This window comes from Haemaphysalis longicornis, unplaced genomic scaffold (assembly GCF_048455015.1).
Source record: "Haemaphysalis longicornis isolate Haplotype H1 unplaced genomic scaffold, Haemaphysalis longicornis Haplotype H1 scaffold_1, whole genome shotgun sequence".
NCBI lineage: Eukaryota > Metazoa > Arthropoda > Arachnida > Ixodida > Ixodidae > Haemaphysalis > Haemaphysalis longicornis.
The window spans coordinates 345,522,927-345,548,587 of record NW_027526203.1 but is presented as its reverse complement, the minus strand read 5'-3'; the positions used below and the strand labels follow the sequence as shown (position 1 = coordinate 345,548,587).

The following is a 25,661-nucleotide window of genomic DNA, read 5'->3' as shown; positions in this document are numbered from 1 at the left end:
ACTTCTCTGGCGGCCGGAAGTATTTACTTTATTGTAGCCCACCAACAAAGTTCACTGTTTCAAAACTTACTCCTCAAGAAATCCCATTCTTTTGCTGTTGTGATCCCGTCTGCTTCACCGTAGCAGACGATACATTTATTTACTCGAGGACTAAGCCCTGCATCGACTATGACAATGGCTCCATGCCACAAATAAGCTTTGTAGACTGTGCACAACGCTGTGGCCGCATTCGAAAGAAATAGATGTGCTCTGAGGATGGGTTACGCTCACTTCCTCACCCAGTCAGACCTTGATAGAATCCCTAGTATATGCAAAGTGTTTGTCACGCAGCAATGGGGAACGATAAGTGGCCAAAGTGGATACAGCGCTTTGTGCTCATGACCCATTCGATGACGACTTGACAGCTCCCTGGAAACATGCAAAGTTCACCTAAATAAACATAAATCGTTGTATACATTGCAGTCACACATGAAAAGCGTCTAATCGCAAAGCAGTAATGCCAAGCTGTCAGATGCGCAACGCCGGAAACATGGAACACCAGCTATGTGGGGCAGCCCTAGTGTATGCTATGTATAAATTGAAATAACGCGGACCATTCTTTTGCTATCTAGAAAACAGCTCACATAGACATTAACTTCTGGTTTATCCATCACATTCAGCACAATTTATGCTGGCACAGCACCTATTCGTACAGGTCTTCACATCTAAAAGTTAATGTGCTAAGGAATTTAAAAAGCCTGCATGAAAAACAAACAAACAAAAAGCAAGCACAATGAAAGCTCTAAATTATAATGAGAGAACACACACCAAAAAGAGCGGGTCAGGGGGAGAGGATGATCCTTCATCATCAGAATAAAAGGCCGCTTCTAGCACAGCTGCAGAGGGTGGAGGATCAGATGACGGCCTCCGCTTTCCTGAAGAAGAAAAAAAAAGGGGGGGGGGCATCACACAAGTTGACAACAAATCTGCTGAATGAAACTGCAAGAACAAAAACATGCGTGAGCCCCTTTCTGCTGTCATGCATTTCAAGCCATGACCGAAACCCAAGCTGCTCATACACTGCTGTTGCCAAAGCATTAAAATCATAAGTACTTCAAAGCAATGACTGCTCCTCAGCACAGCAACACACAGATTTGGCAGCTGAAACAAGATTTCCCTACAGAGCTGAAGGAAGAAAATGGATCCTCTGACACCAGTAGGACGCAGCTTGTTAGACCTCCATGCTTCACTCAACACTCACCAGTGGGGCCTTTACGTTTTCGTGGAGTAGCGCCTTTTACCTTCTTTGCAGTATTAATGCTGGACATGCTTGAGTGGCCTAGTTTGGAGTTGCCATTTTCCCTGTCCAATAAGGTTTCACTTCCACATTCTGTTTGGCTTCGAGATGAGCTGAAAGCAGGAACGGAAGCTGCTGAACCTGATGATAAGGGTGCTTTCCCAGTAGATTTCTTGTTCTTTGAAGCACAACCCTTCATCACTTCATTGAAAGAATGGCGGCTCTGTGCAGGAACAAGGTCTTTTGGTATGGGTAATTCCAACGTGTCCACATCCGCCATCCTTTCTGGACTACCGTCTACACTGGGAGTGGTGAGAAAACCGCTGTCAGAAGTACCCGAAAGGTGGAGCAGCTGTCGCTGCTTTTTTTTCTTCGGCATAAGCCCTAAGGCTTTTTGCAGGTTTGAGCCTTCCCATTCAGTGACACCAGCCTCGTTATTTTCACTGGAAAGTCCATCAAGTTCATTGCAAAGTACTGTTCCCAGGCCATCTCTGTATGCTGCCTCCTGTTCACAATCTTTAGAGTAACCAGCTCCTGAAGTTTGCACTGGAGAATACGCCAGGTTACTGGCATCAACACAAGTTTCAGCAGATTTAAGTTTGTGCTTTTTTTTTCTGCGTACTGACCCTGGAGTGCAAGTCTGGTTAGTCTCAGCATCCCAACTACTGACATCATCCCCAGTTTCCAACTGTTGATCCGGCACACTGGACTCAATACCAGCACTGGCGAGCTTTCCAGAAGACGGTGCTTCGCGACAGTATTTTTTTCCTGCTATTCGAGAAGCAAGCTCTCGGTTATCATCAGCATTGGCAAGTTGCTTACCCTTCGCCACATGCCGTTCCGTACCCTGAGCAGTACAAGAAGGGCTCTCTTCGTTACCGCCTGCACCAGAAAGCTGAGAGCCATTTTCAGCTTCACAAGCACTGTACACTTCGGCAAAACTTTCCCGGTGCCTTTTGCGTTTCTTGCGTTCGCTGCGGCCTTGAACATTGACGTCTACTTGATCAAACTCAGCTTGGCTGTCCTTCCTTTTCTGCTTCTTTTCACTCGGAAAACCTTCGCTTTCCCGCACTGGGGTGTTGTAGCTTGTGATCTGCATTTCAGGTTCATCATCCTGCCTCTGAACAGCTTCACCTTCGCCAGTTTTGGCGCCTTTCTTTTTACGCTTTTCACTTCGGTGCTCGTTCAGAAGAAAAGGAAACTCTTCGTTCTCTTCGGACGGCGTTTCTTCAGCAAAAGTAACGTTATGCTCGGCAACATGCCGATGCTTTTTTCTTTTTTCTATATCAGTGTCTCTCTTCTCTCCATCCGAGTCATCAAAGTCATTCGGTTCCGAGAGGTAGTGATGCTTTTTACTTACGCGCTTTTTTTTGACATGTCCCCCGCTAGCCGACATTGTTTTCGTACCTGACAGGCGCACTTAAATCACTCCGCACACAGACGAGCTTGCTGCTTCGGTAAACTTCACCTTCGCGTCTGTCTTCTGCGGGTATTGCATTTCATAGCCGCACCACATTACGAACTAAGTTCACGTGGTGCCGGATTTACGGAAGTCCAGCCAGTCCAGCTTTCAGTTTTCGCCACGGTCTTCGTTGCTGTCAATCTCTGACATATGCAGAGTTGATCCCTTATGAGAGCAGAGAATAAAAAATAAATTGAAATACTATGACCAGTACCGACCAGTGCCAACGATCAAGACGTAAATACAGAATGAAGGCTCTATGATGAAGGTTACAACAGCAGCAGAAGGAACGCACGTGGAAAAAGGCGCATCTGTAAAACGCTTTCTTTTTGCGTAGTCGCAAAAACTTAGTGGCGCTGGCGTCGCTAGCGGCTGCGTTCAAAATGGCGGCGATTAACTCTATGCAAAAGGGCATCAAAAGAAACACGGATAATAAAAAGAAAAGATAAGAATAATTAAAATAAGCTACTTGTAGCTGCCCCACTTTTATACACATTTGGTAGGGCCTAATTTCCAGTAAATATCTTTGATAAGCAGCCGGCCTCACCACAGGCCATGGAGCTATGCATGGAGGAAAGCGAATGCTTTCCTTGAGCTTGGACATGGAGGATGAGCTTGGAGATACCATAGCAGTTAATGTGCCATACAATGTTCTAGCAGGTTCTAGTTCACTATGGTTTCTTTACTTCGTGGGAGACGCACACAAACAAAAAGAACCTATCACCGTCTGTCCGAAGCATGGTCCAAAACCTACATGCTACAAAGGAAGTCCTTGCGCCCTTGCACGGTAACGGTCTTATTAGCGTGTTAAAGCAGCTTTTAACGCTTTTTGAAAAATATTACAGAATTTCTATGCCGTCAACTGTTTCTACTGCTCATGTACGCTTCCGTCCTCTCCGTCCTGACCTTTTGGCGCTGCTGCTCGTAGAGTTGCTGCTGTTGTATTTCTTTTTTTGCAATTGTGGCAGCCAATCAGACAGCTCGGGCGAAAATTTGAATGCGTAAACCTGCTGATTGGTAGCCAGGTGATCTTGCTAATCTTACGGATATGGCATGAAATGCCCCTCGTAAACATGGTGACAGTATTAGCAGTATTAGTAGTCTTGTGTAAACTTACCTAGGCTTGAAGCAGGAGTCGTTACCATGTTGCCGTCGCTACATGCGTAAACTGACAAATGTGCATGGCGCATCTCCAGGTAGGTCTTGGCCAAATCGTGGCCAGGTTTTGTTTTTCGTTTGTGTACTTCCCCTTATGATTGTCCACCATTTATTACTTTTAGGTGCATTTGGCGGTTTTTATTGCCTGGCATTTGAAAACCTCACGCATGCCTAGGCCATTAGCTATACCGTGGCCTTGGCAGGTGTGCGCAGTAGTGACCCCTTGGCTGACTTGCAATGACATTTTCGCCACGTTATGATGGTGTGTTGCTGAGAATACGCCTCCCGAAGTATGAGGCGTTAACAAACTATTTAGTTGGAAGCGCAAGTCACGAAACAGAACAGAACGTTTCCATCAGCCTACGAAAGGCGTCATATTATTCGTTGTTAAACACAATTTGAACGTACCTGTGGTAATCAAGAAGTGCAAATTGCGGGAAGTGGCAAATTGCGCGTTTGATTTGTACGAATCGGCCAGTCGCGTGAGCAGCGACCACCGGAACGTCTAATGATTGTCGTTTCAAAGACTTGCTTTCCTAGTTGGCGCCTACAGTTGACCTTAAATTCCATTCTGTGGCCTATTTTTTCAACAGCAGGTTCAACTTGACTTGCAACAGTTTTCTTGCCCGAGAAAAAAAGAAAGTGGGCGGGGAGGCCACCGCACCCACTTTTTTTTTTTCTAACTGCGGTTTGAGATTAATTTTTCGTAGAACGGCGTTTTGCCTCACAAAATACTGAACGAAGTACTGTTTAAAAAAACCGCAAAAATTTCGCGGTTAAGAAGAAACGTAAAATACGACGAGTGGGCAAAGTTGTCAGTGCAGAAAATAACATATTTACACTTTCCGCGAAAGTCGACTTAAAGGTATATCTGGGTGGTGCAACTTTTATTCCCTCTTATGAAGCCCAGAAAGGTTTGTCATGATGATGATATATATATATATATATATATATATATATATATATATATATATATATATATATATATATAGATATGCCACAAGCCTATCTATGCCCACTGCAGGGCAAAGGGCTCTGCCATTAATCTCCAATTGCCCCGTTCCTGTGCTAACTGCGACCAATTTATCCCCGCAAACTTCTTGATCTCATCTGGCCATCTAACTTTCTGCCACCCCCTTTAACGCTTGCCTTCTCTAGGGATCCACTCTGTTACCCTTAATGACCAACGGTTATCTTGCCTTCACATTACATGCCCTGCCCACGTCCATTTCTTCTTAATTTCTACTAATATGACCTTAACACGCATTTGTTCCCTGACCCACTCTGCTCTCTTCTTGTCCCTTAATGTTACACCTATCATCTTCCGCACCATTGCTTGCTGAGTCGTCCTCAATTTAAGTTGGACCCTCTTAGTGAGCCTCCAAGTATGTATGTATGTGTGTGTGTGTGTGTGTGTGTATATATATATATATATATATATATATATATATATATATATATTCAACGCTGGTCGACCACTCTCGACATGTCGTAGACACTCGAGTCACGGCCCGGGGGTCAAAAAAGAAGGTCCCCTTCACCCCGAGTAGTCGGAGTGGTGCTGGCTACCACCCCCAAGCACAGGAAAAAATTACATTGACATAAATACCCCAGAAAGTGGAGGGGAAAATAGGCCCGCCGGTAGCGTAGTGGTTATCGCACCAGACCGGTATTCTGGAGGTCGTGGGTTCGGATCCCACCTGGCGGGCACTTTTTCTCCGCTTTCTTTCTTTCCAAATTCTTTATCTGGTTCAATGACCTACCATATCCTCCCCTTTGCTTTGCGAGGTTTTCTTGACCGCAAAACTAAACTTTATTTCTGTCTTATATATATATATATATATATATATATATATATATATATATATATATATATATATATACACACAGTTGAACACAGATATATCGAACTCCAAGGGGATCATAAAATAGTTCGATATATCGATAATTCGAAATATGAAATATGCCTATCTGAAGCGTATCTGAAAACTCCGCACATCACTGAGAGCTTTTCAAAGTCGCTACAAGTGGTACCTTACCGATTTGTTCCTCACAGCCTGGTAAATTCAAAGCCACACCGCTATGATAACGACAATTTAACACAAACGACAAAATCTGTAAGCTTCGCTTGCTTCATTTTCTGCGTCATAAGTTAACAAATCCGAAGTCTTCCGCTTTTCCGTGACAATGGCTCCGAAACGTGGGCCGTGGACAAAAACGCGTAACATGCCACTTGGGTCCCCCTGCGCGATCAACCACTGAAAACCGCTAGAGCATGCAGAAAACATGCCAGAAACCGAACGCGGCAGGAGAAGTCGCCATCATCATCACATCCATCGCATCAGGAGAAGCGCACTTGCAGGGGCAATTGGGGCGCAGCGTTCGATACATTGAATGCGTCCGTGATCAAGAGTTCGATATACGCGTACAACAGCGCTATACTTTTGCAAGGGGTTTCCAAGGGGATGTTCACAGTTCAATATAGACAATAATTCGATATATCCGTGTCCGACTGTGTGTGTGTGTGTGTGTGTGTGTGTGTGTGTGTGTGTGTGTGTGTGTGTGTGTGTGTGGGTGTGGGTGTGGGTGTGTGTGTGTGTGTGTGTGTGTGTGTGTGTGTGTGTGTGTGTGTGTGTGTGTGTGTGTGTGTGTGTGGTTAGCCCAGTGTAGGGAAGTTTTATTTGCTATATTTTTTTTGGGGGGGGGAGGGGGGGAGGGGAGATGCATAAGAAACTGCTCGTCTCAAGGAACTGTCTCAACTTGCAAAATGACAGTAATTCTTCAGCTGCATGAATTACCTGTTGATTACTTGACTGATCGCACGCGTCGCTTCTGCCATTGCACTTTTTGTTTCTCCTTTTACACACAAATGTAGTCAGTCTGCAGTCCGACAAGAGCTCCTAATGAGAAAACATTTTTCCATTGAGGAAAGAAAACTTTCCTTTCTAATTCTTAGGCAAATTAAAATTGCCTTGCGTTGTTCCTTTCATTCTGAGGCAGTGACATTGTTGACCTTGAGAAATTTCCTGGAAATTCTGGGGAATTTAACATCATTTAAAATAAAGCTTGTCAGTGATTGGCTGATGACCAGCAGCATGACCAATCACAAGCAGGTTTTTTTTTTCGGTGTACTTAAGTTCTTGACTGTTTCCTGAACTGTTTTCAGTAAGATATTACCTCTCCAGTGTCTGTCACCAGGCAGTTAAACGCAATGGTTTATCAAGTCAGAATTGCCTGATAGTGTTGGGGGGGGGGGCTGGCTGGTTGGTTGGCTTGTTCACAATTCACAAAAGCCCACCTGGTAGGGATGTTTTTGATTGTGGGAATCATCTAAAAAATTGTTGAGAATTGTATGCCGTTGAAAAAGGAATCTTGTAATTGGCTCTGGTGCTTGTCACCAGGCATTCTAAAACTTTTTGTTCCTTTTTCTCTTGAGGTCCTCATTAGCACAGAATATGTCTGTTACTCGACTCCATGAAGCCTTCTCCTGTTCTGACCTCTCTTAATACTATGGTATATCCCACTTATTGTGCGAGAGCTCCTCTAGTTATACAGCTAAGCTTTCCTCACGAGAGAGTTGGTGCATTGAATTTTGCCAAGTTCAAGTTCCAGGGACAGCATGTCCAGACCCAGTGATCCTTAAGTAATGAGGAAAGCTGGATGAGTTGGTAAACTTGCATAGATAAAAATTATGAAAACAGAGAGCGCGTTTTTCCTCCCCATTTTTTATTATTATTATTTTTATGACAGATATTCTTAGCACACTCTGCTCTATCGCTGTACTGACCACTGCCGTGGTCAGGGTCTCGACAGCTGCTGGGAACTGAGGGCTGAGAGTTGCGTTGATTGGTCATGGGAGGTTGGTGCCCACTACTACTGCCTCCTCTGGTGAGGGAGTGCTGTTCATTTCCCAAAGAGCACTTTTAGCGTAGTTGCACCTATCTATTGCAGCTTCTCGGGTATCCAGGATGGTGTTTGCTTCCGGATGAGGTAGCACTGCTAATTTGGGGATATTTGGTGAGCAAGAAAACATAAGGTGTCAAGCATCTGTCTTTATAGTGGCTAAGGCGTTGTGCTGCTGAGCACGAGGACGCGGGTTCGATTCCCAGGAACGGCGGCCGCTTTTCTGATGGAGGCGAAAAGCAAAAACGCCCGTGTGTACGAGATTTCGGCGCACGTTAAAGATCCCCAGGTGGTCAAAATTAATCCGGAGCCCTCCACTACGGCGCGCCTCATCGCCTGCGTTGCGTCGGCGCGTCAAACCATACAATCAATCAATCAACCAATCAAATCTGTCTTCATATTATTCACTTGCTGGTCGGCCCATGAAAAGAAAAGTAAGTTGCGAAAGCCGTGTTCTGCTGATCACAGCTAGCAGTGTGGGATGATGTCCGCAAAGGATGCTAGCATTAGTCTTTTATACTATGCCTCGTACAGGCGTGGTGATATTGTAGTTAACGGCATGGGAAGTTACACAGGAAAATTTATTAACAAGTGCTGTGAACAAGCGTTATTTAGACAGTCTTCCCCTACCCTTGCTCCCATTAAAAAAGAATATCCTGCAAAAGGGCCTCTTGGCATCCTTGCTCCATTTCTTAACAAGGTGTGTGCTTTTTGATACGTGTTCTGTGAACTGAGCTGAATCCTATCGATCCTGTTTGAGGAATGCTGTTTGATGTGCGAATATTTCAAACTTCAGGTACTTCGCAAATAGTGTCCGCTATTAAACATTATTTGATGTGCAATTTTACCGTCGAAACTTGCAAATAATAAAAAAAATAAAAGCTAGCTGTGCCGCAAGGCACACAATTTTCCGGCTTCACCACTTCACTAGCGGTCTTAGTATTAATCGACCAGTTGAGGGGAAATCGCCAAGGTGGAGTAAGTTTCTGCGAGGCAAAATGTGACATCCACCTAAAATTCAGCCATATGGCTACAAACTAAAGCTGCGCAGCTTTCTTAGGAACTTCGTAGTTGAAAAATTCATCCTGGTTAAGGATGAATTCAGGATTCGAATGACTGCCTATCCAGGGCAGTTGCTCTACCAGCAGGCAGTGGTCCTGGGTTCGAATCCTGGACCAGGACAAATTTTTCTTCAACTACGAAGTTGCTGAGAAAGCTGCGTTTCAGGTGGATGTCACATTTTTCCTCGCAAGCGTCCTTTGGGTCAATTTTTTTTTGCATGGCGCCGCAGTTGTGCTGGAAAAACCTGCACAAATGTGTGTCCTAACTATTAGCTGAAGCGGAATGCTGTTTGCACTAAAAGTTTATAAACCCAAAATGTCTTAATCTTAATACGTGGGTTGAGTGAGGCACCGAGAGTTACTCCCTGTTGGCCATGCTTGGGACGAAGTGTGTGGCATTTTTCTTCTTTAAGTTGGGTTTTATGCAGCTTCCTGCGGCTGTGCTGTAAGGCACACCAGTCGCAGTATAGTGGTAGGCTCTGGGTTAATTTAAGCAACCGGGGGATTCTTAATGTGCGTTGAAGTGTTGAAACGGGGACCTTTATTGGGAATACGGCTGTCATAGCTAGAAATCGAACTCGCAGTGTTGTGCTCTGTAGTGCAATACTTTAGCCACTGCGGTATTGGGGCGTGTACTTGGTTATACCAGCTGCTAGCGTGACATGGAAGTGCATCTTTTCAGTGACTGAATAGATTGCAATTGGCGGAAGCGGCTTTCTGTATTAAAAAAAAAAAAGTTATATATTGGTAAGCTTACATTGCTTCAAGGCAAGGTTCATCAAGTTTTCTTCGTGCACTAGCATACAGGATAGCAGGGGACCCCCACAAGCTACGCGAGGACAAGAGCTATCGAACCGTACTACTACCCCGTAGCAAAAACCGAAGACTCGCGCTTAGGTTCAAGTAATTGTGCACAGTAGACCAAACTCTACGCTGCGGCTACAAAGCTGTGGCTTTACTGCCTGGTAAATACAGATAATAAACCAGGTAATAGTACGACCATTGCTCATGGGGATGTGCATGTGATGATGCTAATCAAGAGCATAGCACCAATTCATTCTACCGCCATAGTAAAAGTTAAGGACCAAAAACCATTGCCTGCATTATCTTAAAGTGCATTGTTGGGCTAGTTGGTGCTGCCTGCATTGCTCGCATATTTGCAAGCACACATAGTGGCTTTTGTCATTGGCATTTTTAAAAGCTCCACCTACCACATGCGGCCTGTGATGATCGGAAAATAGTAAAGGCAGTGATATTTGTTGTATTTTTGTAAATGTCTGATTTATCGAAGAGCTGTTGTCACCAAATGTGTTGTATTTGTAAACTAGGTGTTATAGTTAATATAGACCAACTTGTTTTTTGCTTTTAAGTTTTAACTGATGACTGAGGTGTTGGAATCTTTTTTCATTTCCATTCAGCTATGTCAATCTGTACCCAGACATGTTCCATTATTGATTCCAAAATCCAGAACAGAAAAAAAAAGTAGGACGCTCATGGTGCACCACCTCCAGAAAAACCCAATGCTGGAAAGATTAATAGTTATAGTTATTTTAAGAAGCTCAAGGGTACAATTAATCTTGTACCCAAGGTGTACCTGTGCTATGAGGTGCATTTAAGTGGAGTGCTGCGAATTATGCTAGACCACCAGGGGTTTTTAACTTGTGCCGAGATCTCGACACATGAACATTTTATTTTTTCACTGTAAATGACTTGGGAGCAGTTCAAATGTAAACACTTTCTTGCATCTGTCGTAAAATTTTCCTGTGAACTCATATATGTTTTGTACAATCGCTGCACGAAGCGTTAGGCTACCTTACTGGTTTGCTAATTTCGCATCAGTCTTTGCTATTTTTTTTACTTTCAAAGCTAAGGTTCTTTTGCCAAAAAAATTTACTGTTGCAGGAGCATGGTAAAGAGGTGTTTTCTGCTGATTGTGAGTGTACTAAGAATGGTAATTTGTATTTTTCCTTCTTGCAACTTAACTTTTGTGCATCTTTAGGGAGTTTTCTTGCCCTCTGGTCCTCCTTCCTGAATCAGAGCATTAGGAATGTTCAGGATTGAGTGCTGTTCATAGGCCTCCCATCCTAAGCGGACAGCTCATGCTGTAGTGAATCGTTTCCACTGCATTGCAATTGTTCTGTTGGTGGAGCTCAATTATGTTTGTTAGCATTAAATGAAAAGCTGTGTAAGGGAAGTTGACGCTGCTATAACTTTGTATTGTCTTTTTTTAAGAATGGATGGCCAAAAGACTCCTGTTTCACGGAAGCTACCGTCTTGGCTACGATCGTTTAGAATTCCGAAGAGCACATCCATTCCTCAAGACAAAGAAGTTGAGAAAACCTCCTGCCAGCCAAAGGGATTTCTCCGCTCTTACCGGAGAAGCCTTGGTTTCAGAAAAAATGAAAAGCCTGAAGAAGCGGATGATCATGGAAGCCAGGACTTCGCGAGAGGGTCTCTCATGTCAATACGAAAAATTTGGGCAGAAGAAGCGAAGGCCCAGGCATTCAGTGAAAAGAGCATGTCTGAGCGAAGGTCAAAAAAGGCGTGTGCCCTTAGAGCCAAACTTTTGGGAAGTCCAAGCAAAATCCCAATCTCTGAACAGATGCAGACACATCAAAGAGAGCTGCAGTTGCACTCGCACCGTCGCTGCTACTCCTCCAACAAAGAAAACTTGGTCCCATCAACTGGTGCAAGGAACAAAAGCTATGTAGATTGCAGTTCCACAGGCAGCTCTGATGGCAACCTTGCTTCAGAGATTGTTTTGAGTGCAGCTAGGCATGCAAAAAATCGGAGGAGTCTGGTGAAGGAGCAGGAAGACTGGAGGGCAGCAGTGAACAGTGTTGGCCTTCCTAGGACATCTACAGAATTGGGCCAGCTACCGCGAATGAGCAAGGAGCAAGATTTGCCACCATTATCGCCAGTCGTGAGAGTTGCCAGGAATGAAAAAGACGGGAAGTCACAAATTTGGACAATGCCCAACTGTGGCCGGAGAAGTGTACCTTTAGCACAGCACACTCTGCTCTGCACGCAGAAGGAGCAGCGGAGGAGTTGCAGGTTTGTGGAGGAGACCATTCCGAAGTCTGTGGATTGTGCGCCTAAGGTTCCACCGAGAACATATCTTGCCAAGCTGGCACATGCAAAAGCGCACCTTGCCAAAGCTACCGCCCCTGTTCCTCAACTGAGGATGCCGGCAGCTGCACGCAACCCCACTGGGGCAAAAACTGCTGCCTGTGGGCCTGTACATTCTGTGCGCAACAGTGTGAATGGTGACCGCTTTTTGCCCTCAAAAACAGCAGCCACAAACAAGCAGTATCCTGCTGAGAAGCACAAGAAAACCTGCACGAAAGCCAGCGTGCAGTCGCGAGAAATTCCCTCAAACTTTCCGCAGCTGAAAAAGCCTGTCAGGCCACACATTCAGCACAACCCCAGCTATTTCCTTGGCTGCCCATCGCAGGTGCAAAGGCTAAGGAAAAATTGCACAACTGCAGAATCTGACGTTGGGGCAGATGATGAAGCCACTGTTTTGAATTGCAGTTGTGAAAGATGCCTTCTCAAGTTCAATGCTGCTGTAAAGCAGTTGCCCGGAAGGAAGTGTCGGAATGATCATCAACACAGCGCGCAACCTGAGCCATCCAATTACTGTATGTCAAGAAGTGGAAAGCGTGCCACCATGTCAAGTCACCATTGCAAATGCTGTCAATTCAAAAATACTGGGGACAAACCAAAGGTCGCTGCTGAAAGGATGGAAGGTTCGTCGCGCAGAGGCGCACCAGTGGAACAAGGGCAGAACCGAGTGAGTAAGTGCTGCACGAGTACAAAACAGCCATTTCAGTGCCAGAAAGAAATAACCAAAGTCGTCGAAGAAGCAGTAAGAGCAAGCATTGAGAAGCTCTTGTCGATGAACTCAATTCCACAGTTGAACAGAGCACGGTCAGTGGAGTCGCTCCACGAGCAGACACAAAGTAAGGCAGCTGCTTCACCTGGGAAGTATATTCTCCTCTCATCATGCCAGTCAGGGGCCGCTGATATCATGCTAGACACTGCTGAAGAAGCCAGGACAGACAGTGGTATTGCACTCTCCCATCAGTCTTGTTCTGCTAGGGAAGCTTTGCATCAAATGACAGGCACTGCCGATTGCCTTGTTGGCAACTTTGCACTCTCACCTAAGTCAGTGGGTGGCCTGGAAAGAACTGCATCCCTTCCCTCTCTGGTGGAAAGCAGCAGTCCAGCAAAACTGAGAGTTTCAACAGCTTTCATAAAGCTTGTGAAGAGGGTGAGCTTAGGCCAGAACGAAGCCTCTTCGCAGCACGGCTCCTTGGTGGACCTAACGGGAAACAACGGAGACTTGGCACCAGCAGGGTCGTGCAGTCAGTGCAGCAGCAACAGCACTGCGGAGTGTTGGCAGACTGCTGAAAGCCACCATGCTGAGGATTCCAGCAGCCAGTCAGAAAAAGTCTCCAACTTTTCAGTCCAGGATGTCTCACACAAGTTGATGTCATCTATCTCCAGCTTAGGTTTGCAGGAGACTAAAAATGACCATGAAGGACCTAAGGATGGTCCGTCTGTAACACAGGCTGCGACAAGTTTCGGACTCGTGATGCCCGAGCTGGACTCCTCAAACTCAAGTGTAGGGAGTATACCGAGCCGCTTGCCTCCGGATGGTTGGGAGAGGACACCGCCGTCTGATGCACCCATTGCGGCTGATCTGGATGAGGAAGAAGAGCCGTCTGAGCTCAATCCGCGCATGTCTGAAGACGTGCAGGAACACTGCTTTTCGAGCGACAGTGAAGGAAGTGACGATCAGCACATCCTCGAGGAGGTTATCAGGAAAGGCATGGGCATAACACCTCCCATCAAGCTGCCATCGAGGTGCCCGAGACTGGTGAAGACGCCCAGAAAGTTCAAGCCGGCCGAAATGTTCGGTGGGAAAGGTGTGTTTTGTTGCACAATTGTGCATGTGACTAACAGCGTGAACTGCATGCTTTGATAGTGCTGTTTAAATTTCCCGGCTGGTCCTTTTTTTTTTTTTTTTTCCTGCTAACAAAACTGCTGAGAAATTGCTGAGCTATCTTCTGTCCACTTTGCAGCCACTGCAATGTGTATCTTGAGTGCTATTTAAAAATATTTTTGATACAAAAACAAATACAAAAAAGTACATTTTCTTGTGTATGGGGTAAAGAGGAGTCGCAATTACCAGCACAGCAAATGGGATGGCTTTTGAAACAACTGACATTAATCAAAACATTCCCAGGGAAAACAAAAAAAAACATTAAACATATTAAACATGCATCAATGTTGCTGCCCCCCCCCCCCCTTGCTCAATACTGTCTGCAGTTATTTAAAAAAGTGGCTACTTTTTCTGTTTAACTGCAGCTTCAGTTGCCCCTTACTAATGTGGTTTTATTGTGTGTGCCAAGTGTCTGTAATCCAGCACTTCTGTTTTTAATTAATACTGGCAGCATTATTCAGCCGTGTTTCAAAAAACTTGTGGTCAGTGCCTTTGTGTGGCTCTGTCGCACTAAGTTTCAATGTACCAGCTTTTAAGCATGTGGCAAATATGGAATATAAGTGGGGATATAATTTAGCGTTCAATCGAAGTATCTGACACGATTTGTACATGTACACACGCATGCAGAAATGCATGCAGACATGCAGAAACTTTTTCTAGCGAGATCCCAATTTTTAAGAACAAGATAAGTGGGGTTGCAGTTTCATGAATACTGTTTCAAGTGTGTTTTCTCAATTTTCGGTGATGCCAGGAGAGATGGAATAACCATGAAGATAATTGATTAGTCTAATTCACTAAAGCTTGCTAGTTAGGGGAATTACCATTGTCCTCTGGTTCCAGTGGAGAAACTAGTCTCTCAGATAGACTAGTCTCGTCGGCTGCTTTGAAAAAGAATAAATCTTTTCCGAGTTACAGAGCCTGAAATTTTCAGCTTTCATTGCTCGAAGAAACTGAACCCAACGCAACTGTGCGTGGTGTTTGGACCACATGGCAAGGCACAAGTGGACACATGGGACTGTGACAGACATTGTTTAGGATTATTGTGCTGCCTCAGGCCCCAGCTTGCCTGTTGAGCTTTGCTGGACCTCTTTGTCAGGATGAGTTCAGGCCATCGCAGGTTCATGTTGACCTGTACAAAATTAAGCTCTATGCCCTATTGGTGCAAAATTTTCCACATTCTTGCTCAGATTAGGATAACTTATTCTGAGGCAACCCAGTCCAGTCTAGATGTAGGGCTGTCTCCATTTTATTATTGTACTAATTGGAAGCCTAAATTGATCATTTCAGAAATAATGAGTGAATTTTAGTCAATTCTGTCAGTGAAGTTTCAGAGTTTCTCTCCAGCCAGTTTGTGTGTAGAGTATGGTGGTCACTCAGTGACCTGTACGTTTTATGCCAGTATGTTTTTCAACGGCTTAGACAAAAAAAAGGAAAGCTGCGGAGACATCTACTTTTGGATCCTAAAATGTAAGGCACGATAGCGATACTTCGGCTCCCATCAAGCGTTTTCATACACAGTTGCTGCATTTCCGATGCTTGCTTCATTAGCACGAGAGGTCATCGAAGAGAAAAAGGCTAGCAACAAGGGTTATTAACCGCCATGGCCCAGGAAAGACAAAGGCTCACTACGTTTCTGTGGCTTAAAATGTGAGCGTGAAAGGTTTTAGGTGCGAGGTGTTGGTGAGTTTGAGCGAGCAGGCGTCAGTGTCAGTGTTTCAAAGGGTTTATTCTATGATGTCTAGGCCAGCCTGAACATTTTTTTCTTCTTGCGAAGAGAGCTAGAGAGAGTGAAGATCTTGGTTGAGGAAGAAATCATTGGGGTTTAGGAAAATGGGGCAAAAAGATGGTAGGGAGCTCAAGGATGGAACCTAAAGTCTAGTGCACCAGGTGCAGCAGCTCCTTCCCTGGCCCTCTTAATCAGCTCGCCCTGGTCTTGAGGTAATGAGCTGGTCCAACCTGCCTCCCATGTCTCGGAGAAGTGGAATATGTAATGTTTGAGTTGTTCTCCCCTGACCCATACCCTGTTCATGGCTAGGTTGCGTGCAAGAGGGTGGATGTTTCCCCGATTTTAGCAGAGGTTTAAGTCGCACGCACACAGATGTGCAGATACTTGTGTTGGTTTTTTGTCCACAGAGTTTGTGAGTCTTCGGCATTGAGACCTCGTTTTAGCAAGGGGAAAGATCGGGTTCCTAGGAATAGAATGAGGATTCATTCTTAACGTTTTCGGAGGAGGGAAGTGCGGTAGTGGTGGTAGTCGTGGTCACAAGGAGCACAGTATGTGAGTTTATGTGGCTGTTGGTCAGACCATTGTGTCGGGGTGTCCAGGTGAAGTTGTTATACTTTCTGCATTGTGGATGGCAATATCTTACCGAAACGGTTGGGTAGTTTACCTGTAGAAAACAGTATAACGCCCTTTCAGAGTATGTAATGATGTTTATGCTTCTTTTCGATAATTCCACTAGTCAAATTGCCAAAAGGGTGTCTCCAATATCAGTTTCTTTGTTCCTGTATGTAGGAGGGACGTGCAGTGACACAGATTGCCAGAGTGGTCATCTACGACATCTGCAGCCTTGTGCTTTCGTACATCCCGGTGTCGGTTTAGTGGTCTGATTTTGGCACTTACTGGGGCTGATTTTGGAATTTACCCCGAGTGAACTTGATCCTGCCATATCGGCTCTTCCAGTATAGGATTGGAAGCGTATTTTTTGGTAGAGGAGAGTTTTTATGCGGAGCCAGTGGATCGGTGCCATGTCTGTCGTGGCGTGCAGTAGCTTCTTTTGAAAAGGGGCGAAGGGTTGCCTGTCTTTGATACGATGGCCCCTCCCGTTTTTTTCCAGTCACTCTCTTAGTACCAGAAGAGTGGTTTCTCCGATTTCTTGAATTGCGTTAGGAAGACGCAATTCGAGGACATATTCACCGCCATTATCACTAGCATCCTATTTAGGGCTACTGCAGGGGGACTGTCGCATTGACCTTTACCTGCTCCTGTCCTACACTTTCCGAGTTCATTCTTTGCCCCGAATATTATTTTATCCTTTCATCGGTTTAATGTCTTTCCCCTTCTTCTAGACCCTTTGTATCTTTGTATCTGGTGTATCTTTGACTTTCTTTGGTGCGGGTAAATTTGTGGTACAGTGGGCTCCGCAATATTCGGCTCATGATCACTGGCTGCATGACTATTATCATTCCTTCTTCTTTCTTTCCTGCTCTTGTCTTGGTTAGGCCATTTATAATCTGAGCAATTGGTTAACAAGTTTCTTTTCAGGCTAAATATTTTTTTTTGGCAATTGTGGGTTTGGCACTACCGCTTGTCTCTAGAGCCATGCTAAGCATCCTTACGTGACTGTTATCTGGAAACACATCTGTGCTTATTTTTAGGGTGATTTTTAACCTAGCTGCGTGGCACCACCTGTCGTTTTCCAAGCTCGCAGCCAAGAAAGAACTGTGGGAATATTGAAAAGTATTTTAAAAATTTATGTGAATAGACGCTGTATAGCAGGTTCTACTTTAGTTCTTGTCTGCCTATAATCCTTCCTTAATTTCTGAGAGACTGGTGCTAATCCTTTGCTCCCTGTTGTAGTTAGGTGACCCAATGTTGGTGGTGGCAACAGTTCCGGTGGAAAACACCGTGGTGGCTCAGTGGGTAAGGCATTGCTCTGCTGAGCCCAAGGACGTGGGTTCGATTCTCGGCCGTGGCGGCTGTTTTTCTGGTGGAAGCAGAAAACGAAAACGCCCACGTGTCGAGATTTCAGCCCGCTTTAAAGATCCTAAGGTGGTGAAATTATTCCGGTGACTGACTATGGCGTGCCTCGTAGTCCAGGTGTAGCTTCGGTGCGTGAATTACCAGAAATTTATATTTTGATCTTCTGGTGGGAACACGCTTAGGTGTGGTGGCATAAGTTGCGGGCACGGCTGGCGACCGCGTCTGCCGAGCATGCTACCACCAACTGGGCATAGAACAAACTTCAACGCACAGGTGCTGCACCTGCTGAAAACGAATGTCCTTTCTTTCGTCTTCGCCATAGTATCATTGTCCTCCTTTCCAAACTTCTGTTGCCGCTGCGCTAAATTGAAGATTCAGGGGAGCAATCAAACCTTGCTGCCTCGGTGGTAGTTTCCGGGTGGCAGCGGTGACATATTTCCACGGACACCTGATGAGCACAGCTAGGAGCCACGGGGAAATCGAAAAATGGGCCTAATAATGCTGTCGAGTTAAAACACCTAACTTGGGAAGGATGAGTACCCCCAGCTGTCCTGGCTGTCCACCAAGCCCAGTAAACACGTGGTGAAAATAATGTCTATGCAACCAGAACACCTCCTCTACATAAAAAGATGGTGTAAATCTTTGTTTTTTTTTTTCTTTTTCGTATTTATTGCTAGGGTTTTGCTAGTCTAAAACATGTTTTATTTGTTTTCTTTTATACGAGTGTTTTGGTCATCTATATTATAATATTAATTGTTGGAATTTTGTTTGTCCCTTGGTTGTATTTTCAGCGAAACTGAAACTGTCCGCCTATGTGAACAGTGGGCACGTTACAGTCCATGGTGAGTTTTCCGGGAATTACATGGGGTACATTTATACTATCTCAATAGAATAACAAAGGGAGTCTCCTCTCTTTTTTTTTTTTTTTTTGTTACAGTTATTCGCGCTGCCAAGTTGGTTACCACTCACGGAGGATCTGCTAATTCCTATGTCAAGGTACGCAACTGTGACTACATTTTGCTCTGTTACAAACTCTCACTGTTGTGAGAGTATCTTTGTGCTTGAATAGCACTTAACGAGACACTGAAACAACTTTGTCAAGGTCTTATTGTGGCTGCTCCATGTTGTTTAACATGTTTTTTTTTTTTTACTTTTAGGAAAATACACCAATCTCATTAAATAACTTGTTTGGCTCCATTTGCCCAAGTTGGCCTTGTAAACACCAGCCATCATCATACTTTTAGGGGAAGCCTACAGCCTTAGTTTATCTGCAATAGACAGCAGAACAGAAAAAAACCATGCACCATTCATGGCCATCACATGAACTACCGTGATGGCGTCACACTGTCTCATGCTACCTCAGCCTTCAAAAATTTTGATTTTCACGTACTTCATAGTTAGTATTGACCTTTTGCTTGTTCGCACACAGCTTGGACATGTTTAACATGCTAACAGTCCATATAATTTAGGCCTGCAGATTTGCCAGTGTGTCGGTATAGCTAGAGTCACTAAATTATCTAGTGACACTAGGTATAGCTAACATCAATGAATCGAGGAGGAGGAGAGGGAAGCAGAACTTTTGAATGCACTTTTATTGTTGAAAATTTAGGTTAATCAGTCGAAAAAACACTCAACAGGGTCTGGTGTAGACTTCGGTCTGGTGAGGTAATTATTAGACAATGTTTAAAGCTCACTTCAGTGTCCTTTAAATGCTGCAGGGGGCCACTGTCCCTGAGTTTAATGTCAACTTTGTGTTTAAAGGGACACTAAAGAGTGAAAACAAGTTGGCCTGTATCGATGGATTACAGTGCCGAGAATTTGAATACACCATTCTCGCAACTAGCAGTCGTTTAATAAGGCAGAAAACACCAGAAACGTGAAAACAGAGACGACACCCTGTAGTCTTTTGGGTACTACTGTTTGTGACGTCACAAGAGTGGTGAATCACGAGAGCTTATTAGAGAAGCTCCGAAGTGGTTGAGCATGTGAAATAAACGTAAATCAAAGCTTTCCGTGAGCTCGTCATATCTAAAAAAATGCAAACTACAGCTTTTATACACTGTGAGGCAGGCTGCTTTCCTCACTGTTCAGTCAACCATCGTGCTTTCAGTTTCATTTTCGAAAAGCATTGGTGCGAAATTAGTGAAGTCAGTAACCTACGACGGTGAGCGGCCGAGCTTCTGCAAGCAGTGTACCTGGCAGGAAGCAGCTGAAGTCCGTTTATTAGACGCGGCAAAAGGAACAAGATACACTGCAGGTGGTTAAGCGACCCGCCTGACCTTCTAATCTTCCGTTCTCCACGCGCAAAGGGGGAGGAGTAGGAGGAGGAGGAGTAACACTTTATTTAAAATGTTTCTATTGGGCAAAGCGCACCCAGTTCTAACATAATCGCGCGTGAAATGAACTTTCTGCGAGTGTTCACCTGACCGACCCGCCGTTGTGCTTTTCCATCACCTCGGGCTGCCGTTGATAATCCGTAGCGAGCGTTGCGCTGCCCTTTTTATGTTTGAGCCAGGGGGAGCGCAGGAAATGACGACTACTGGACATGGCTGCCGTGAAGAGCATTTATTTCAAGCTAGGTTCGCGCCGCGCTAGAGAAGAATACGAGATGGCTGTGATCGCCAGACGAGCTGAAGTGAAGGCACCCTCCTGACGTCAGCCGGTAGCCCGGGATGCCACGCTTGATATTTAAAACCGTCTTGTTGCTTCAAAAGTGGCTGCACCGCAGCCCTCCATGCTCACAGCCGGCTCGATGGTGTCTGGGATGCCGGAATAGGGGCACACCGGCCGCTTGAGCATCTAAACGCATTTCTCATTTCGTTGGTGCCGTAGCCTGCCATGGCTTGGAGACGTAAAAGCTACCGATGCCAGCCTTTACGCTCTAGACCACACCGGGGCTTCGCTGGCTTCGCTCCTATTTTGTGATGCAGTGGCTACATCGTGAAAAAAATGAAAGGGAAGGGGTGAGGGAAATGCCAGCTTTATTTACTTATTTATCAGCAAATAATGCATCGTTGCTCATTGAACAAAAGCCAACAGAGCTACGAAATGTATGATATTTCAGTTGAAGAAAAATTTCATGCAGCCTTTAGTGTCCCTTTAAAACATTGCTGACACAGACGTATTGAAGTTTTGCATTTTTCAGGTTTCCCTCCAACCTGACCACACTAAAAGGGCTCACTGGAGAACGGCTGTGGTGAAGTCAAGTCGCAACCCTGATTTTGACCACAAGTTTTCTTTGTGAGTGTTACCTTCTGTGACGTCTTCAGTTAGTTTTCTGTGCAATAGTCAACCTGTGCATTCAGGCTGTTTTTGTGCTAAGTTTTTGGGTTCGTGTTTGCACATTCAACTGTTCATGTACTGCAGTGTAGTTGTAATCTTTGGGTTTTCAGCATGCTAATTAACCTCGGGTTGTTTTTCCAGTGTTTTAATCCCACTTTCACCAAAGCTGTATGGAGGTAGTAGCTCAGACATTGTGCAGGACACATCACATGGTACAGCATTTTTTTTGTCAGCCCTTCTAAGTCAATGTGTCAAGCTCTGTGCAAAGTAGGAAGCATGTATGAAATGCAAAATGTTACGCTACAATTTTTAGTTGTATTTTGATGTTATGTTTAGCAAGCCATCCGTTTAATTAGTTCGCGAGAAGACGCAGTGGCTGTTTTAAAACCGTACTGAAGCAACAATTTTTGTGCAATTTCCGGCCCAGTGAGCTGATGCCAGAAGACACCACAAAGCGGCTTCTGGTGACAGTGTGGCACCGAGATTTTGAAAACAAGTAAGCCTGCTCGTGGTGTTTGTGATAAAAATAGTTTATATTAAATTTCAATCTCTTGGCGGTTTTTAAAATTTCAGGCGCAGTGACCTGCTAGGCAGCATGTCATTTGGCATGGGAAAAATTTTGAACTCTGACCAGGTGAGTAAATTGTCAAATAATTTTGGTGAAAGTAAGTTTGTTCCTATGATTCTTTGGGCCTCCTAATTTTATTCACGGTGATGACAACACATTGCCAAGCCAACTTCATAGGGTGCAGCAATGGAGCAAGTTCAAATGGTGGTGCCAGCAAATCTTAAGCTATTGCATTGGATTCACATGTTAGTGAATTTCTTGTGACTGTGGGTGTAGTAGGTGCAGTGTCCAGGTTAAAGTGTGTGCCCAAGAGGCCTTAGAAAAATCTTGTTGAGCCAGGAGGCAGGCTCCTTGCCTCAGATGTGAGGCAAGCAACTCAAAAAGGAGACAATTCTGTGACTTTTTGTAACCAAATGAGCCAAATTTTTTCGTACCATTTTTATGCAGGTAAATCTTCAGGGGCTAAAAGCTGCTAACCAGTGCATGATTTAGAGGAACTCTACACGAGCCTTAAAGGCCAACTGCACTCAAAATTTTGACCTCCTGAAAACCCTATTTTCGTATAGTCTGCTTAAAAACAAAGCAACATGCAAAATACAACAGCTGAAATACATGCCTGGACGCCGCAAGCGGCCAGCAAAAATCGGCGATTTTGAAACCGAAACCGAGGAGAGCGCCGCCATTGCAGTGACGTTGCAGCTGTCCAGCGAGTGGCCGGATGGTCGCCAGCTTGGGAGAAAGTCTGCGCGCAAGCTTTATGCGTGCACGGGGCAGCAAACGGGTGAAGCGTGCGCGGCAGAGCTCGACCGGTTCTCCGGCTGCGGGGCTGGCCAGAGGAAGAAGCCCCTGTCGGCTGGGACGTTACAGGCGTGTCATGGCTGTTTACAAAATCCGCCGGCAGGTGCAACGTGGTCTGCAGCGGAGCTTTCTTAAACGCTTCTGACTGATTAACAAGGCGTTTCATGGGGCTACCATTTGTAGAGCCCCTTACTTTTTGCGGTGAAACATTTCAGATTCTGCGATTCTAGATAGGGGAATCTGCAAAATTCCGTGACAACATTGAAACGGCATAAGGTACATGTAACAGTTCATTTATTAGACACTTCAGACTCCTAACACGCTAGGTTCTATTTACAACTGAAGGAAGCTGGTGTGGGCCGCTAAGCATCTGGTGATGCTTTGTGCTTTCTTCACCAAGAGAATGGCACTGTGAGCCACGATGGCACCATAGCGACTGAATGACTTTTCTGCGTCAACAGAGTTGATTGGCACTGACAGATATTTAAGGGCACTGGAAGAAAGTGTTGGAGTCAGGTGTTCCATCCCAGCCCAGAAAGCCAGGACATCAAAATCTTCACCTGGATTTTCTTGTTTAGAAAGAAATTGTGCCAAGTCCCTGTCACTAGACTTGAGGCTTTGGGCAGACTTCAGGTACACTTGCCATTCAGCAGCTAGGGCTATAAATCCAGGAACGGCCCCAAACTCTGATCTCTTCTATGAGAGACACCCAACTTGCTGGGGATCCAAGCACCTCACACTCTTGAAGAACTTCCAAGTGTCAGAGTTCTCCTAGTATACTAGCGCCTTGCTAGCCGCTTTACTCATTGCACCCTTCATTTGTTTGCAATCTGACAGGCCTTGTCGTGTGCAATGTTCTCTTTCTGTGGCTATGGCTAAGCCCCTTGATTCGGGTGGAGGCCGCGCCACCTAGCCACTTTTATTATTTGATAAGGTAGGAATACGCAGATGCAAATTTAAATTTTAAACCGCAAAAATGTTGCAGACAATTAATAGAAACCATTTTGCTATTAGAAAATACCACTTTTCCGCCACATTTCACCAAATATATCGTTTTGGGGAAGTAGCGCCACACTTTGACCATTTTTGTTTTTGTAATTCCGCGAAAATACATTAATTCCGCGATTTTTCGCGGAATTGTGGAATCGCGGAAAGCTAGGGGCTCTAACCATTTGTGTCCCAGCTGATTTGGGGGTACTTACTATGCATTAAAAATCAATTTGGTCGAGGTGAAATTTGAGTGCAGTTGGCCTTTAAGGGGGGAATAGCTTTTAAAACTATTACTTTTAATTTTCAAGTAAACTCTGTGAAACTTGTCAGACTTGCTGCTTTTTCCCCACTGATTCAAATATGGCATTATTCTTTGAGTCAGTCAGTTAGTTACCAAGATAATTAGAGATAATTAGCCATTTTTGGAGGAACAGTAGACAAAATAGTTAGTCATAGCACTGTGATCTTTACATTTTTCAACACTATGAAACCTGGTGAGTGCAATAAAAGAATCGGTTTCTTGATGCACCGCTTGGAACTAATTTTACAGCTCATTAAACTTTGGTGTTTGAAATGGGCACTCAAAATGGCTCCTTGCCACTGGTGCCACCAAAGTTTTGGAACTTTGCGAATGTGCTGTGCAGTATGAAGTTGACATCAGCTTTTTTGTGAAGTTTCGTTGTAAGCTGTGTATAAATTTAGAAATGAAAGCAAGCCCATCTAAGATGACTGGCAGAGGAACCTAGGCACATTATGCACACTATGATGCCCTTATCAGTCTAATGTGCTAGCTATTCCCCACTGTGCAGTGGCTGGTTTATCACCATGTACGAATGGCAGCGATGGTTGTTTGAAATGATCGCCTTTGCAGCAGATTAGAGCAGAATTAAGAGCCATTGAATATGCAGGTTGCAGGTGTAAAGACAGCTGCTAAAGCAGTTTGCAGGAGGGGTGTTAGTTAGATGAACTTTCATTTATAGCTCTGTTAGCTTTGTCGGGCAAGTGCAATCCAGGACAGGTCACACTGGACGTAACCCAAAAATAACTACATACTGGAAGCTTGTCATGCCTACAAGGGCCTTCCTTTTATAGAAGCTTACTGCACTGTGCGAGAAGCAAAGCACTATTGCATGTCTGTTCTATGATGAGTTTCCACTTTCACTGCTAAAACGTTCATTAAACCCTTGCAGTATGTGAAAGGGTGGTACAGACTTCTGCGACAGGACCTTGGAATGCGCCGGCACTTCGCTGCGAGATGTTTAAGAGGAACATGCCCAAGGACCAAGTCTTTCCATGCCGACTGAGTTTTCCTGTTGCTATTGGAGTGTCCATGAAATGTCCTTTGTTGTGATGAGTGGTGCTTTCTTATACAAGCAGGGATTGTGGCTCACAGCTCCTGATCTCTTCTTGGTCTGTTGGCAGCTCATGATGGTCTGTAGCGTGGGATGAATGACAAGAAGCAGAACTTTGCCTAACAACTCCAAAGACTTTACTGTGATCTATGTACTGCAGGCCCTGCAAGACAATGAATTTGAAACAAAGCTTGTTGGAGGCTCACACGCTTTGACATGCAGGACCTCAGAAATCACATATAATCAAACTAACAGGCTATGTGCAGTTTGTCCTTTGGAGCATAAGCAAAGTTTAATTAAGTGTTGAAGTGTTAGGGTGGCATTCTTTAGATTCAGATGGAAGGTTTTTACATAACGAGTTGCAAAGTGTGAGGTATAGTTTTAGAGAATCCAGGCCCCTTTAAATGATGTCGATGACATGCCAGAACAGATTAAGATGAGGAGGGTGAGACCTTGAAACACAATGTAGCAACTAAACTTCTACTGTATCGCTTATATACACATTATTCATACAAAACATGTATATTTGCAATATTGATCTATCAGTCACACTGGTGTCAAGCAGCATTTAGAAGATTAGCAAAGGTAGATCCTATCTACTTTTTTTTTTTCGTAAACTGCTGATCATTTTTGCTGTGTAGACTCCTGACTGCCATCCTAAACCACTTATGTACTGAACAAATTTTTCAGTGTATCAAAGAAAACAATCAATGTGCAAAACTGATGCATTCCTTGTTATTGCGGTGCCAACATTGCATTGGGATGTAAATTATTTTTTGGTGGGGAAGGGATGGCAATGCTTGATTAATCGCCCTTTCGTTTAAATTTCTGGCCAGTGTCCTTTTTCTCCAAAAGGAGTCATGCCATGGGACTGGGGGAGGTGTGTGGGCATTGGGGGAGTTTTGTAGTACTTGGTAGTGTGTGTAACACAGCTGCGTTGAAGAAGACATCGAGGCATGCGTGTGCAGCTCTAAAATTTAGGTTGTCAACCGCTCATTGTAGTGCCTCTTTGTAGTACCTCAGGGTAAGCAGCGAGTTCTATTTGTTATTGTTCATGTTGTTGATTGTTGAATCCTGTTTTGAAGTGCAATTATTCATTT

The 25,661-nt window shown here is 44.6% G+C and overlaps 2 protein-coding genes across 4 annotated transcripts in view; one reads left to right on the top strand and one right to left on the bottom strand.

The window, feature by feature from the left end:
• The window catches only part of LOC144153469 (cyclin-D-binding Myb-like transcription factor 1), a 44,338-nt gene extending 41,259 nt beyond the window's left edge, over nt 1-3,079 (bottom strand). Inside the window, exons 1-3 of one of the 3 annotated variants that reach the window (XM_077685126.1) lie at nt 2,099-2,223; nt 1,241-1,389; nt 808-914 (exon numbers count right to left, since the gene is read on the bottom strand). In XM_077685126.1, the coding sequence (XP_077541252.1) occupies nt 808-914; nt 1,241-1,307 (174 nt within the window). In that variant the 5' untranslated portion in view covers nt 1,308-1,389; nt 2,099-2,223. Of the gene's footprint in view, nt 1-807; nt 915-1,240 lie in introns of all 3 variants that reach the window. The other 2 variants (XM_077685119.1, XM_077685112.1) reach the window with 2 other exon arrangements.
• A 606-nt stretch (nt 3,080-3,685) lies between these two features.
• Nucleotides 3,686-25,149, top strand: LOC144153460 (uncharacterized). Its single transcript, XM_077685106.1, has 8 exons — nt 3,686-3,934; nt 11,093-13,791; nt 18,363-18,413; nt 18,509-18,567; nt 20,717-20,811; nt 21,281-21,349; nt 21,427-21,487; nt 24,400-25,149. Exons 2-8 carry the CDS (start codon nt 11,094-11,096, stop codon nt 24,511-24,513), a joined length of 3,147 nt encoding a protein of 1,048 aa, XP_077541232.1. The 5' UTR covers nt 3,686-3,934; nt 11,093; the 3' UTR covers nt 24,514-25,149.
• Nucleotides 25,150-25,661: the final 512 nt, after the last annotated feature.